The sequence below is a fragment of the Teleopsis dalmanni genome, chromosome X (genome assembly GCF_002237135.1).
Source record: "Teleopsis dalmanni isolate 2A chromosome X, ASM223713v2, whole genome shotgun sequence".
Taxonomy (NCBI): Eukaryota; Metazoa; Arthropoda; class Insecta; order Diptera; family Diopsidae; genus Teleopsis; species Teleopsis dalmanni.
Window position 1 is genome coordinate 10,773,363 of NC_051848.1, and position 17,012 is coordinate 10,790,374.

Here is a 17,012-nt window from a genome sequence, read left to right on the forward strand (position 1 = left end):
CCACCAGTATTAATGCTAACTAGTTACTGGTGACTAGCTTTTTTTCTTTTCTTTCCGTGAATAGAATTAATAGAGGAAATAAAACAAATTCTTTTTAAATTTATTTGAAAGTTTTATTTATACAAGTTTCTCTAAGTTAAGCACTTAACGAAATACATAAGTAAAACAGTTTTGTATCTGTGCAGTTGAGTACTTCACTAAATATTATTGCTTCGCAGCTTAAATAATTAATATCTAAAATACATGAGAATGAAATATAAAGTATGTTTAAAATATTTATCTTGAGGCATGCAATCCTTAATAATATTTAAATACAATTTCAACAATTTGCCATTCGTAACGCCATGGTAAGCTTAAAATCAGTTTTTAGTGAATAATTCAGATAAAAAATATCATAAGCATAGCTTAAATATAAAACATAAAATATAATATTTAAAACTATTAAAATATTAAAATATATCATTAAAAAAATTATCATTAAAAATTTATTAATTATATTACAAGACGCTTGACTAGAGTTATGCGTAAAAAAAAACAAAAATTTGCAACTCGCCATAAGATTTCGGATACAAGATACGGACATTAGTTGCAGATACTGTATCTGGAAGATACTTTTTGCCTCAGAAAATGCAAGTGGTATGCACACTATCCGTAAGTGGCAAATGCGTAGAATAAGACCTACGCTGCCTCTACTTATTCTCCTCCATGTATCTGCGACGATTCGCATCGACGTCTCTGCTCGTATCTGCAGTGAGTAGGAAATCATAACGAAAATACGCACAGAAGACGAGAGGCTACTGGGAGCAAATCTACAATACTTAAACTAATTAACTCAAAGGCAGTCAAAATATCATTGGAATCTCTTATCGAAATCATTTCGTTGAATGCATTTTATGTAATCTTGTATTTTATGGGATTTTTTGGTAATCAATTTGAACTTTTTATCTTATTTTTGTTTTGTGTTTTTGTATTTTTGTTATTTTGTTGTTTTTTTAATTTAAATTTAATGTTAAATTGATGCTAAGATACTAACAGAATACATACGAGATGAGCTTGGAAATTTGTATACATGTGTGCGTGTAATTGTGTGTATGTATGCGAAACTGTGATATTGCTTTAGCTTAGAATTCTGAGTGTCGGTTGTGATAGGCGCCGGGTTCAGTGGGACATAAAGTGCTAAGGTAATATCTAGACCTAATGTACCTTAGACTCTAAAACGTAAGACTATAATATTACCCCATTAAAGGGAATATTTCTCTGATCAATAAAAGTTCTTATAGCTGGGACTGTCGACAAGTCGTCATCACAATCTTAATCAAAAATACCGGAATTTTTAGCAGAAATTGTGGTAGGTCCTGACTTTAGTGCCACCTGAATTGTCTTTGGAATATATAAGTTTAAATTTATTAACATCACAATCGTAATAAAAGACAACTGAATTTCAACTAGAAAATATAGTAGGTCCTGACTGTATTAGAACTTTAATAGTTTTTGGAATATATATAAGTTCAAATTTGTGCATATCTGTGCCGTTCTTTCTCAGTCAGTTTTGATTGCTGACATTTTCAAAGAGATACTACACCATTCGACCGCAGATGAAAGATTCCATTTACATTGTTGAATGGAAGTTTTTATATACTGGAAATACTGGAAAAATATCGAAAAACAATACTCATATGAAAGAAAATACAAAGACAGAAAGATTTTTCTTGGTGGATACCAATGGGACCAGAAATTTGCTTTGTTCAAAAGAGAGTATGTAGACAGGGGATTTACACCATTGCACAGTTAGAAGAAATATACGTTTCTCTGAGTGGCCATTTAGGTAAAGCTCTTATTGTATTAATTTTTAAAGAAAATTTACATTTTTGCAAATGAGTTTGGATCTGAGTGAAGTAATTTGTATCGAAATCGAAGTTCTGTGCTGCGAAATCTAAAAGATACAAAAGATACAAAAGAATCGATAAAATATTCGTTATTTTTCATCCGATTACCACCTTTAACCATTTTAATTTTAAAAACTAATAACCTTTATATCATTATTCCACAAGATAAATAATTGTTTATATGTTCATTTTTGATAAGTAATACAAAGTCCATGGTGTTAATCGGTTCCTTCCAAAAAACATAAAAGTGAGAAATCTTGTTTATTTTTTAGTTTAATATCGATTATATATATGATGTCACAATATATTAGTTTCAAAACCAAAATTCTTTTCTGGGTAGCACTGAACTATCTATGGTACAGTGTTTATGTAGTAGGCGTACATAAAAAGTATAGATGTTACAATATTTTGTTACAAAACGGTGGGATTGGAATTACTGGTTTTTAGGGAGTTAAAAACCTCGCAGAAATGGGGAGCCATTGTGTTAGTTTTGGTTAAAAAATTATATTGACGTCTATATTATTAAGCATTTACGGCTTACCATAGAACTATCCAAATTGATAGCACAATTTGATGATTTGATTATTTGCTGGATTAAAATCTCGTTTTGAAGATACATTTTTGTGCGCCTTTAGTTAGCGGCAAAGTTTTATCTTCAGAGTAGGGATGGCGAATTGTCAAATATGTTCCTGCAAAAGTCCCTGCACTGATTTAAAGAAGCCAGATATATAGATTATTATTTATAATACTGATTTCCCAGAAGTTCAAGATATTTTAATAAATAAACAAAACCTTATGGTACGGCTTTACAGACATTACAAAATTAAAATACTATTTCCAAGGTACACTGTCGGAATATATATTCATAAAAAAGTGTTATATTAAAGAGTATTGATTTTTCCTATTATAGAAAATTACTTTGGAAAACATTACTTTCAATTTTTCTTGCTAAAGACCCGAATTTGAAACAAGGACCTACCTTTCGTTTGGAGAGCATAACTCGTATCTCGCTTATCTCTAACTCAATTTCACCCTACTCTCTCTCTCTTAGCACTGCAATATAATTGAACTAACTCAGTTTCGCAAAACCCCAAAATATAAAACAATAAAGGAAATATATACAGTCAAGTATGTACAACAAAATATGTCAAAATTTCGAATAGGTGCGCGTGTGTGTGTGTGAGTAAATCTGAAGAAATGTACTTATGTTTCGACCCTACTTTGAATATGAATACCATATTTTATTTTGTTGAATATTTTTTTAAATAATTTTTGCTTTTAATTAATTAATTCTTTTTTGGTATTTCTTTTTCTTTTGCTTTTTGTTTTTGATTTTGATTTCTAAACTATTAGTAAAAAGGTTCAAAATTCGTAGTTTGTCTAAGTAAAATTATTGAGAGTAGAGTGTAAATTTCCTTCTTGGTTCTCTTAAGTTAACAATTTTATATAATGTGAATAAAGCACATAACTCATTCAAGTATTTTGATTCTCATTCGAAGTGCAGCAATAAATCTTCTTCTTCATCATCTTTTGAATTGGATCATCAAAAGTTGAAAAAACAGACGTTATTCTGGGAATAGAAGGCTTATAGTGCGCGTCCTGCAGCGCGCATTTTGTAGAGCAGGAAAGAGTATAGTGTTATAAAAGACCAAAGATCCAGCGCGTACTTCATGCAGTCGTGCTGGAACACGCAACTACTAATTGAGATATATTTCGTTCCTCTTGGCTTGGGTGCATTGAGTTTTGCATTCAATCACAATTTATTGATATTTGTGCGATGAGATTGCATTTGCGCTATACATTGCCGACGAACCCAGATTGACTGAAAGTTGTTCCTCGCGTCGTGGACAACGACCGTGCTTCTTAATATAACTTCCATACTGGCATGTGGGGGACTTACATCGTCCATCCAGTATGCATCTGTAATAAGAAGAGAAAAAGAAACATTTTGTGTTTTCAAATATCTGATTAAGAGAATCATATATTACTTTATAGAGTAAACACATATATTGTATCTAAATGGGTAAATTTTAAATAAGTACATATTACGAATGTACATCAGTCTTGGTACTTACTTTCTATCAATCATAGAGAAATGTTCCATACCACTCTTTAACCAATCACAGCCGGTGTTACCTGATGAACAATCACAACGGCAGAAGCCGTCTTCCTGGAGAATCTTTTCGTACAATTTGGGGCAATTACAATTGAGTATAGTAGCGCGGCGTAGCGTTTGGCTATTTTGGGAGAGAGTGAACGCTGTTAAACTGCCATACTCGTCCGGTGGATGCTTTGACTTATCGACACAATGGCACTCAGTATGATTGATGAATGTAAGACGTTCAATAGAACCACGTCTATCGTTAACACCTTTCACCTTGAAGAAGTATTGAATAAAAAGGAAAAACAAATTTATAGATTTCAATATATTATCCATTTCGATCCTTAAATCGATCCATAAATAAATTTAAAATGAATAGGATATATTTCAAAAATTCAATAAAAGGTATAGAAGTATAAAGAATATCTACCACAAAATCATAAACAAATTAAAATATCTGGAAATGCAACTCAACGGTAAGGTAAAAATATTGGTAGCAATCCAAAACTACAAATCCATGCCAACTGATGAAACAAAATCTTAATAAGACTTGTTCTTACCTATAAATACAAAACCTGGAAAAGTAGTGACAATATATAGCTCTTCATATATGGATTTGTAGTTACCGACTGTAGAGTGCGGTTATGTATTCTTCACATTAGTTTAACCTTCTGTGAACTGGCATTGAAGTTAATTGTTACATAAACAAGAGAAGAGCTACACAAAAGCCAACATTCAGCCTTCAAATGCTCCAAATGAGTGAAAAGAAAAAAGTGGCTTGGAACGGAACTCGTGAACGTGAACGTGAACAATTGCTTTAATTGAGGTATACAAATTTAGGGAAATTAATTTCGAATAAATCAAATGAATTCAAAATTTAATTGAGTTTCTGGTTTTGGAATGAAATTCGATTTTCAATGGGACAAAGAAGTAGCTGTTTGGGTTCAGGGAGTGCATTCTAATGAAATGTTGGTGCAGTGTTTCTTTAGTGTAATGAATTTTTACGTAATACTACGAGTAAGAGAAGACAACAAAACCGATATTGAGATTTTTCACGGTCAAAATAGCGTAATAGCTTATATAAAAAATATTAAGCAAAGTTTATATAATTAAGACTTTATTACGGTGGTCGACAGTGGAAATATTAGACACTATCTGCAGAATCAAACAGATTATCTGAAATCTTAGGAAAAATTCTATTGAATTAGAATTCGGCACTTTAGCTACTAGTACAGAATAAACAGTTATGGAAAAACAAAGCACTCTTTTGAATTCTGTAAATAATATTTCTAGATTCTCCGCAAAAGATATTAAATACAGGGTAAGGAATGAATTTATTGTACTATTTATATTATTAGCCATATAGCACGTGAAGCGTAGATGACTAACAACGAAAAAAGTGTTACACCTTAGCGATACCAACAAATGATATTGGAATTGGAAAGCTAATAGATTGAGTAACTGAAGGCTTTAAGTCAACCTTAATTAGTTATAGACTAATAGCATCCTTTAAAAGTGAATATAATAGATTCGGCATCTCATACCAATCTAAATAATTGTACAAAGTATCTTGGTGATTCTTAGAAATGCCAATGGAATAGGAAGCCCAGTGGATTGAGAAACGGAAGGCGTTGGGCCAAGTATTGAGTAAGCGTATACAATAAATTTTTACTAGAGTCGAGACATCTATTATAAATAAAATATATATGCAAACCATTATGATACTTACGAAGAAATAGAGATCTACGCTTTTGGTGCGTTTTGGTGCACAAGTCTGACGTTCAGCCCTGCAGCAGCCAGTGTCATCGCCGCATCTGTAGAGCACAGTGCAATGCGGCATATAAATTTTGGAAGGATCCTTTTGTATGCGTTCAACACGTCGTTGTGGTATATTGCAGTTCGCTTCCAATAAGATCTGCTTCACGTGTGCATTGGCTAAATCTATAAAGAAGCAAAAGTGGAAATAGACAGTAAAATAAGATAGTAAGAAACGAGAGCATAGTTTAGAGTGGAGTTCAGAAGAAATCTGTTAGACTCATTATTTTATTTATTTACCTTTGCCTTGATTATGTTTGGAGGCATGTGCGCGACGTGTTTCCTGAACAGCATCAAATGTGCCAAGCTCTTCCTGCTTTTGACGCGTCAGAGTACCCGGAATGTAGTAGCGTGAATACAAATGCTCTGATTCGTCCTAAAAGGAAGAGAGAGAAAAAGAAAAAAGATTTATACAAAAATGAAATTGGGGCGTTCTATTAAATTTAAGATTGCATTGAAATTAAAAAAAAAATAGCAAATGGCAGACAGATTTAGAGGGAATACAGGTATGCAGGCTTACAGGCAGACAGGAGAGCAGACGAGCAGGCGAGCAGGCGGGCAAGTTAGTATTTAGTCGAATGGACTGACAATCAGACAGCTGAAAGCAATAAATATTCCATTTCTTATTTTAAGCATTTTTTCCTGTTAGAGCACGTAAGGTCGCTTCAAATGCTGCACATTTGCCATATGATCGTGTGCTGCCTCTGGCGTACATCTTTTGCAGGTTGCAAGTATTACGTAGCTATCGAAAGCACTCCTACGTACTTTCAATCAACGGACGAGTCGTTAGAAATGCAAGCTCAAACGTCTTAGCTTTCCTGCTGTAGCCACTTTTACTTTCGATAAACATTAAAAATTTCATAAAAAATCAAATATTGTTAACTTATAAATGCCAAAACAAAAAGAAAATTAACGACGCATACAGCCACAACTAACACACATACACATATATAATATATATATATATATGTATATATTTATATATATATGTATAAATATATATGTATATATATAAATATATATACACACCTTAGAAAATTCACATCCCGTTAACACCGACTTATAAATGCCCCAAACTTTCACATTCGATACGAGAAATAATTTATTCGAAATATTTGCAATTTATTTATTTTAATTTATTTTCAGTTCAATTTTTCTATTAAATATTGTGATATCATTCAATTATCGAAAAGGCTTCTCTCCTAAAGATCTCCAAACACTAAACACTCTACTCAGTTTATAAGAAATCAAGAATCCTCGCAAACACACTTGAATACTTTTTAGACTTCATTAGTATTGACAATTTTTAAAGACCTTTTAAATGCGCAAATACATCAGAATACAATAAGAGTCTTAATACCATATATAAGGAGACAACCTATACATTAAGGGAGTATGAGAAAAATCTTTCCTTTTGGATTGCGAGAGTCAAGCATACATGAAATGTAAAAAATGGAACGTCAAAATTCCATACAAAAAAATAATCTAAAAAATAAGAAACATACATTAAGACCGAAAAGTTTTCGGAAATTCTCATTTAAAATTCGCGCGCTGTATATTTTTCGATATTTTAAGTTTATGTAGTTTGGCAGCACTGTCCTTAATTACTATGCCAAAAATGAGCGCGATCTGTCAGACAGTTCGTTTTACGGCAGCTGTTGAAACCAGTTCACCTCAGTAGTGCGTTGCGAAAAAAACAATGGAAAAAAATATTGAACAAAGAGTTTGCATCAAATTTTGTGTTTCGAACGAAATTTCGTGTGCAGAATCGTTGCGAATGCTACAAAAGGCTTATGGGGAATCAGTTTTATCGAAAACTCAAGTTTATGAGTGGTACAAAGCCTTTCAGGACGGTCGTACGACCGTCGAAGACATTTCGCAACGCACTACTGAGGTGAACTGGTTTCAACAGCTGCCGTAAACGAACTGTCTGACAGATCGCGCTCATTTTTGGCATAGTAAATAAGGACAGTGCTGCCAAACTACATAAACTTAAAATATCGAAAAATATACAGCGCGCGAATTTTAAATGAGAATTTCCGAAAACTTTTCAGTCTTAATGTAAATGCTAATCTTTCCCAAACCTTGAAACTTTATATCCCCTATTTTTCGATTTAAAGTGGTAAGCATCCACAAGTACTAATAAAAATAGTACATCAAAGCCCAATATAGGAAGACTATCTACAACTTGTAGAAAGAGAAGAAATTTTGAACACTTTTAAGCTTTACAATTTATAACTCTCTACTTTTTGATTCCGAGTGTCAGGCATGCTTATACTGATGAAAATGCAAGACTAAAGATCTATATATGATGATAATTTATAGATAGTTGTAGGTGAATAATTTCAATTACTATCAAACCTTGCAACTTAATAATCGGTCCATTTTGTATTCCGTGTGTAAGCATTACTCATAAAAATCAAAAACTGAAGCAAGAGCAATGCTATATCTTTTTACCTTACTATTCCTATGCTACACATCAATCTACCATAAAATCTGAAACAAGTTCGTTGCTTTAATAAAGCTGAAAAAATTGCTTCACAATTTCCATTTATAAGTATAAGTAATATTAACAGTGCGACAGAATCTTCTACTCACATATATATCTGTAATTTAGCACTTTCAAATAGCAGCGAGCAATAGGCATTTTAACACTTGAACATATCTATTATATATGATATTCATTGTGTTGTACCATAACTTTAGGAAGTGATGTATCAGTCCTACAAACTAACAATCATATAGGAGACTCTCATGTAGTGCAAGATATTATAAGAGAATACTTCCTTTAGCTGACTGTTAGCATCGATTACAGACCCGTCATTATTATCGATATTATCTTACTACCGAGTTTCTCAAAGTGATTGATATTTTCTTTTGTTGTCACACGACATATGCTAGTTACTCAAACTGAATACCATAAGTTCTTCAATTATGTATTATTATTATTTTAGTCCCTTTTAATTTCTTTAGGAGATGTTAGTTACAAGATACACCTTATCAATATATCAAATGTTATATAGTTTCATATATATAACAGCGATAACTTATTTCACTAGCGATATATCACTAGATATAAGAAGCTTGTATTATAGTTAACAGTGATTAGATGGCAATAGAAGCATTTGAGCAAAAAATACTTTGGCAGATCTATGGTTCCATCCGCACTGGTAATGAACATCAAATTAAATGAAATGATGAAAAATATGAGTTAAATAATGACAACAGCATAGTCACGCTCTGGCTATAAAGGTGTTTGATTCCGTACCTACTGATAGAAAACCCGGTAGACGACGTCCATATCTGCATTTAAAATGCCAAGTAACAACTGATATAAAGGCACTCGGTATTATCAACTAACCATAGTAAACCCCAGAACCGACAGACTTGTAGAGACTGCTTGACATGTTCATGCATGACTTACGACTTTAAAGGCCAATCAAGTTAGTAAGTAAGTAAGATACAAATATATATAAAACAGACAAATGGAAATAAAATATAAAGACGAGTCACGTATCGGACACAATCACGTTCGCAACTAATTCACAGTGTCTCTTATCAAGAGTGTCAATTAATTTATTTTGAAGTCGCGAATCAATTGTCAATTGCAATGCGACGATAAGTTAAAAACCAGCAATCCAAGTTGTTAAATTTTTTAAATTTTTTATTGAAATCAAGAATGCATTTCAGTTGATTGTTTTCAGCTAAGAAGGATTTAGGATTCAGATTTAGAGGAATTAAAAAATTACAAACCAAAAATGTTATATTCTCTTAAATCCTTATTCGGGCTATCATCTCCAATGACCTGAAATCCGTTTTCACTTTATATATAAAAATCAATTCGAAGTTATTATGCAGTAAATAATTAATATTAGATGAATGGTACTACTTATAGTAAATTTTCGTAGTTAAATGACTTTAAAACTTTTATCGGTGATATAAAACATTCATCGCCCTAAAGCCATTCTACAGCTAAGCATAAAAATCTCAGCGATCAAATAAAAATTTTAGTTTTCCCTTTAAGGTCCTTAAATAAAAATTCAACTTAAATAAATACTGGAAAAAATTGTAAGACTGCTCTAAAAGCATTTCACTTTTTTATTTTCATTGCAAGTAAAAAGTCATACCTATGAGTATCTGAGTATCGCGTACCGCATCTGAATAGTTTTCAATTTGGGTGAAAGCCTCACAAAACTTTATTCGCGTTTGGAATACGAGGGCACTTCAGTGCAATTACACAGGAAAAAAGAAAAGGTAAATGTGGCATGCGAAACAACATATTTCCGAGCGCCCCCGCTCAGTGGTTTCTTTATACCTTTCGCGTTTTGTTATTTGCAATTCCGTTCGCGTTCCCGTGCTTGGTCCGTTTGCATTCGCGTTCCCTTCACCTTTTCAACTTTCAGCCAGTTTGTATGCTGCTCCTTTCGGTGCTTGACAAATTTCGTTCCAGAGCGCAGAATCCTGAACAGAAAGGCAAACAATGCATTTCAGCCATTAAAAGTGAAGCGCAATCGATGCAATAGCGAAGGCCATGGAGGGCGCAGTTAGCAGTTGGCAGTTGGCAGTTGGCAGTAGGCAGCAGGCAATTAGGTGGCATAGGAAGGAGATGGTGTAGATTGCTCAACGGTAGCGATATGCCTGCAAACATTTAATGCAGGGGCAGCAGAAAAAGTGAATTCACCTTTAAAATATGGCTTCGAATTTAAGACTGGAAGGTAAATCAATAGAACATGGTAAACCGGACCACTGTTCCGAACCAACGGGAGTATCAGGCAAAATTCGTTTGAAATATTACTCTCATAATATTTGCATATGCTAATTCTGGGAACGTGCATATGTTGTAGGTAACGCAAATAGAAGAAATACATTTGCTAAAATTTTGGATGCATACTTTTTTCCAAAAAGTATTGCTATTACGAATATTAAGTCGCAGTTTCAATGGTTTTAAAAAACTGCCGTTTAGGGGGTGATACCAAGACCTAAGCCCAAAAAGTGATTATTATAAACGTAGTATAAATAAATAGTAGTGTAAATATGATTGACGATTTGCATAAAGATTTGATCTAAGTTACTACGGAAATAACTTGAAAATGATTATATAAAGTACTTTATCTCGCATATTCAACGCGTCCAACTGCTTGCAAAAATTCCGACCGTCTTTCCAAATGGAATAGAAATGTAGTATCAAAAAGCCTTCTTGGCGAATGGAGGATGTTTTATCTCGCAACTTCTTAATGTAAAAACAAAATTTATATTGATTTATATACCATATATTGTGGGAGTTTGGGGCAGCGCGCCGTCCAACAAGTGGCCCCACTGAAGTGAAAGATTAGCCGAAGTAGACGGGTCCTTTTTCGTCCTTCGATTTTCGGATGTCGTTATTGAGTTAAAGCTAGATGGCTTCCGTTCGTATAACTACATCTCTTGTTATTGTAAGCAGCTCATTTAGCTTGAGGTTGCCTGTCAATCGGCATATGTTCTACGCACTCCAATGTTATCTAGCTTTGTTAAGGATGAAGATGTGAGTCCATATGCAAAACGTACCATAATTTGATAAATTGTTAAGCGCATCATGCTTATAATAATATAATATAGTACGATATTTATTATCTCATCTTGTTTTTATATTTGGGTTATTGCTTGCTTTGTGCGATTTTTGATGTTTGTCAATTTGACTTTGAAGTGTAGTTATGGAGATAAGTTTAACGATATCTCAGATCCTTTTTATTGTCCTAAAGTGTTACAGAGTACAGAATCATTAAGATGTGGTCGTTTTAGTCTACTGTGAGCAAACCTAGTACCCTTAGAACATAACTCAAGAGAATAGATTTTTATTGCCTTAAAGAGAATTAAAAATCAGAGCAATCAAGTTTTAATCTCTTTTCTATCTAATAACTCTTTGTTTTTTGTTTATTTTGTTTTTGCTCTCACATCTTTTAAAAAAAAAATAACAACTTCATTTCATAAAAACTCCCGGTATATGCAATCATAGACTTCAAGCCCGAATTTGGAGTCTGTCCCACTGCCGTGATACTCTTTTGACGAGCGGAATACAGCTATTACATAGACTGCGAAATTCATCGAAACACTTTCTGCAAATGGGACGATTCAGTATTCTTTCGGTAGAAAAGTATAGAAAATTTGCAAACATAACCTCAATTTTTTAAAAATGCATAAAAATTTTAAATATTTCTCTATAAAAATAGGTGAATCTATTTTCATCGACCACTTCTTGAGAATGCCACTACTGCTATTTAAAAATGGATTCATATATTCCTTAGAGTTAATAATTTTGTACAAATTAGTTACTTTTACTTTAAACATTTAATAAAGTTAGACAACGTGTCAGAATCTGGAAATACAATCTGTTTGGTAGCTTTCAGTACTTTCAGTCCACTCCACGCTTTACTCGTTTGGCATAGTGAGTGAATTGAGGCGATTGATAGATACAAGCATTCTGACATATATACAGCGATTATTATGTGGCTTAGCTCTCGTTGACGTACGTTTGACTCTTGTCAAATACTGGTAAGACATTTTATCGATCCAAGTTAGACGTTATCTCTTTGCATAGAATGCAAATCCGTCTGTGCACAACGAATGCCGGTAAATCAGAAATATTTTAATCGAGGTTCGCACTCGAACTGGCTTGTGCCGTACATTACATCACAGCGCGCCTGACCTGCTCAACATGCATGAAAAGTAAATGCATATGACGCGTTGCTACATAATAAATATTTAAATGAGCACAGAAAATGAAAATAATAAATATTCGAGATATACAAAAAAAAAAACACATCAACCTTAATGAGATAATTTCTGTTTCATACTTTATCTCTAGACAACGAATTTTTTGCTGGCACGCTGGCCGGCCTGCCACTCCTTAAACGAATAAAAAATGCGAACAAAATTCATAAGACAGGCAATTCAAGACATTTTTGCCCGTTTATAATCCATTAAGTTCGCGATTAACGAAATAAATTCAGGTTCACTGTGTTGCTGAGGTTAAGAAGGTTCGCCGCGGACAAGAACGAGAATTTCGCAATATTATTGGATTCGGCAGTATCCAAACTTGGAGCCTATATGCTTAAGAAATTATAGACGCAACTACCGTAAATACATATAAGCTGTAAATAAAGCTAATGGAACATGTATCGAATAAGGAAATCAGATTCACCCTAAGAAGAAGGACCAACCCTACTGCAGCTACAGTAGGTGCTTAGAGAAATACGAGGTGCAATGAATACTGCTTAGCATATCTCAAACATGTTTTGGCCACTCTATAAACATTGAAGAACATCGTTCATACTTTTGAAAATGCAATCAATACATATTATGTTGGGCAAAAATTATTCGGAGTTTTTAAGGCAAAATTGATAGCACTTTTTTATAAATTTTATACCCAAAAAAAAGTCCACATTTATAGCAGCAACTAATTTGCATTAAAGAAATTGACTAAAACAATTTTAACTTTAATTAAAATTTTTTAGTAATATATCGATGTGAGTTTTAACCACAACACTCACCTTTAAGGAACCATTCTTATTGGTCAGTAAAGCCGAAGTTGTGGGCTCTGACCCTCGTGTTGCCGGACTCACACCTGATCATTGACATTTTGAAGAATAGTTAATTTAGCCTATATATACTATATAATATGTAATTAATGTTATGTGAAGTTAGATTTTTATATGAAATAGGTCACGTCACACCCAATAGTTAGAGATTTTAATACTTGTGTGAATAAAAATCAAGTTGGATTTCGCTAATTATAGACATTATAGACATTAGTAAGTATAATAAATTGCCTATACTTTATGTTATTATAATATATTAATAAAGTGTAAATATAATTGGAGTATTATTGCTGAAATATCACTACATTGCTGAATTGTTTCCAGAAAAATATTTTGTATTTTCAAACTTTTGGACAGTCATCAATTTTAAAACGGTGCCCAAAATTGCGATGTCATATAATGTACAAATGTTCCTTTAGAATTTCCGGAATGTTTGTCAGATAGTGAAGAATATACCAGTGATTGTTTATATCAAATAACTTATATTCTGGATATATGTAGCAAATTAATGTACTGGTATCTATTTGGTTCTATTTTTTGAACTAACGAATTGAACTTCACACCTGGAAGTTTAAAGAACGACTCTTCAAGATTTGTTGGATTGAATGAAATTGGATTATTTAATCATAATACTACTATGCTTATGAAAGTGCTCAGTTCAAACTTGAAAAATAATGAATGTGGACTATAATGAATAAACTAATTAATGTTCATTCATCAGCTTTAATAACATAACTATTTGGCTCCATTGGAAACTAATGGAAATTGTATACGACAGAACTAACAATAGTTCGCTTAATTGACTACAGAAAGAATTAACAAAAGCAGTTTTAATTCAATTCAGAAAAACAGAAAATCTTTCCGAAGTATTATAAAAAAGGTACCAGGAGGATCTCCCTTATGAAGAGGTATGGTCTTTTAGTCGGTAAGAATCTAGCACACCGGCATCAAACGTCATGGTATGACGGCTTATGATGGATCGTCGAAAAAAAATCTTTAATAACAATAACTACTTAAATTTTTTATTTTTTCAATACAATTTGCATTAATTTGGTTATATTTAAAAATAGTAGATCATTCTGTTAAACAGCCATCTAAATTGGATTTTGTAGGTTAACTTTGAGATAATCTGGCAACTCTACATATATTAAAATTTATTTCAAAACAGATTGGTTAGGGTTTAATTTTAGATTTAAGATATATATGTTAAGATAAACATATATACACAAAATTTTATTAATTTTAGAATAAAAAAATTTCATGTTCCTCAGATTTATCCACCATCAATAGAAGTTTCTTAATCGTTTCTATCTCTCGATATCTCTATATGTATTAGATAATTAATTAATTAGACTTTTTTTGCCAATCCCTTTACTTCAGATGTCTAAAAACATATACATATATTGTCTTATGTCAAAAACAAAATTGAACCCTTTTTCAAAATTAATTGATACGCCTTCCCTCATTGTCGTTTTCCTACGGGTGACTTACGACTGACATTAAATAAATTCCGCAGCCAAATATTCCACGATCGTGAATATACGAATATGGACAGAATATTTATGTGCCCGTTTAGATAGACAAACAAATTGAAATGTCTTCACACTTGTCAGACATTGTATGGGCAATAATTCACGAATGCGGTCATGTTAAGTTGTGTGAAAAAAATTAATTGAATTGGCAAAACTGACAACTGCTAATGCAAATATTTTTTCGTTATACGCTTTTTAAACGGATTTGCTCGTATTTGTTTATCGTAAAAGATTTGCTCAGCTGTTGAATACTGCATTGGCTTACTGGATCAGAGATCAAGCGCGGAAGTGTGACAGCAATCATAGTGCAACCACACGGTCCAAGTGCCCGCATACTCGAATGCCGATGCCTCTACAATGTCTGGCATTATTCTATAGGAAAACTCATGAGAATAATGCAATTAAAGCATTTTCTCCATAATTCTGTTACGGCTACCATGTAACGCAACTCTTCCGAACTAATCCAATCCAATCTGATCCGTTCAATCCGTTAGTTGGAAGTAGTCAGTTCAGGAAACTTGGCAACACCGACAAACACTTGTGGTACCAATTCTGTGCCAAGTTCCAACTTGTGTGAAAGATATAAATAATTTTTGTCTTACATTTTCCCATCTATTTACACTTTACTATCTTTTATGTTTGAATGATAAACACAATATCATAGCAACAACTGATGAATTCACAGACATTTACAGTTCATTAATAATTTTACAAATATCTATACATGTGTATGTATATACATATATCTATGAATGTGAGGAAAGTGAAATATGAAATGTTCCAAAAATCAAAAATTGAGGAAAGACACATTGACTATTAAGCAAATCCGATTCGGTGACTCATCATGTATAAATTCACCGAGTGTATCTGCAATCTGCCTGCAATCCACCACAAACTTTTTACTACATTATACACTGGCTTATTCAGATAGTGAGATATTTATGTACTTATAGAATGTACTTCATAGAATTAAAAAATAAAGAAACTTTCCTAAAATACGGGTCAGTCCGCGACATCATTTACTAAAGTTTTTAAATCAGACATTAGGAATATCTTCATTATTTTATTACACAAAGATCACACTTAAGACCAGGTAACACTGAAACCGTCTACTAAACTTGCTTTGATATATAGCCATACATTATAGCAATCATAACTACAGTCTATTCTATGCACCGGTATTCGATATGATGACACTAAGTTAATAAGTTTAATATCAGAAAGAAAAATCACAACATTATTCTTAAAAATCAAAACTTAAACTTAAACAAAGGCAATAGTCAAGCACAATGAAACGATATGGAGATATTAATATTATTACATTTTCTATTTCCGGTTATTAAAAAAGTAGGGTAAATATTGGTGCTTCAAAGTGTTCGAGCACAACGATGTTCGAGAAATTCGCATATACATACTGCAATTCAAACATCTTAAGTTTTCATCAATTATTGATATTTCATAGAATTTTGAAGTACTGGAAAACAGTACGTGACTATCTATCTATATGTGATATGTACACCTATGCAAAAAAACCATTTAAAGCTATGATATTTGTATTAATATCTGTAGATATATTCATAATAACCAATTTAATAACATAGTTCTTCATATAAAATTAAAATAATAAATATTTGGAATTTATTTGAATAAACTTAAAAAAGTTTATTATTTTAAACCTTAAAAACCATCGAGAGGCATTTTGTTAATCCCATATTTCAAAGTATATAGAAACAACTAATAGTCTTCCTGGCATCGATAATAGTCTAGGTAGAACCGTGCCACACTTATTATGGCATAGAAACAACTATAACGTATACTGATATGTAAGTACTTTTTAAATATCACGAAGAAGAAGTCAACTCTTGCTTTACCGAAACAGTAATACGCTTTAGACATCACTTTAAATGCCTTCTTAACCTTTCATACTATTGTGAATAAATGGAATTTTTCAAGATGTAGATAAAGCTGCAAATTAGATGTCGAAGCATTATTAACGAAATATATTCTTGATCAATATGAATCAACTAACAATTCAACGAGGGTTGTTATATATTACAGAATGTTATTGAAGTATGAATATGCTTCCGGAAACTATTCTTGAGTA

At 32.5% G+C, this 17,012-nt stretch overlaps 1 protein-coding gene across 1 annotated transcript in view; it reads right to left on the reverse strand.

The window, feature by feature from the left end:
* Nucleotides 1–511: 511 nt before the first annotated feature.
* Nucleotides 512–17,012, reverse strand: part of LOC119688174 (GATA zinc finger domain-containing protein 14-like) — a 46,860-nt gene continuing 30,359 nt past the window's right edge. The window contains exons 2-5 of the mRNA XM_038102859.1: nt 6,043–6,178; nt 5,717–5,928; nt 3,962–4,263; nt 512–3,806 (exon numbers count right to left, since the gene is read on the reverse strand). Coding sequence (XP_037958787.1) covers nt 3,647–3,806; nt 3,962–4,263; nt 5,717–5,928; nt 6,043–6,178 — 810 coding nt within the window. The 3' untranslated portion in view covers nt 512–3,646. The remainder of the gene's footprint in view (nt 3,807–3,961; nt 4,264–5,716; nt 5,929–6,042; nt 6,179–17,012) is intronic.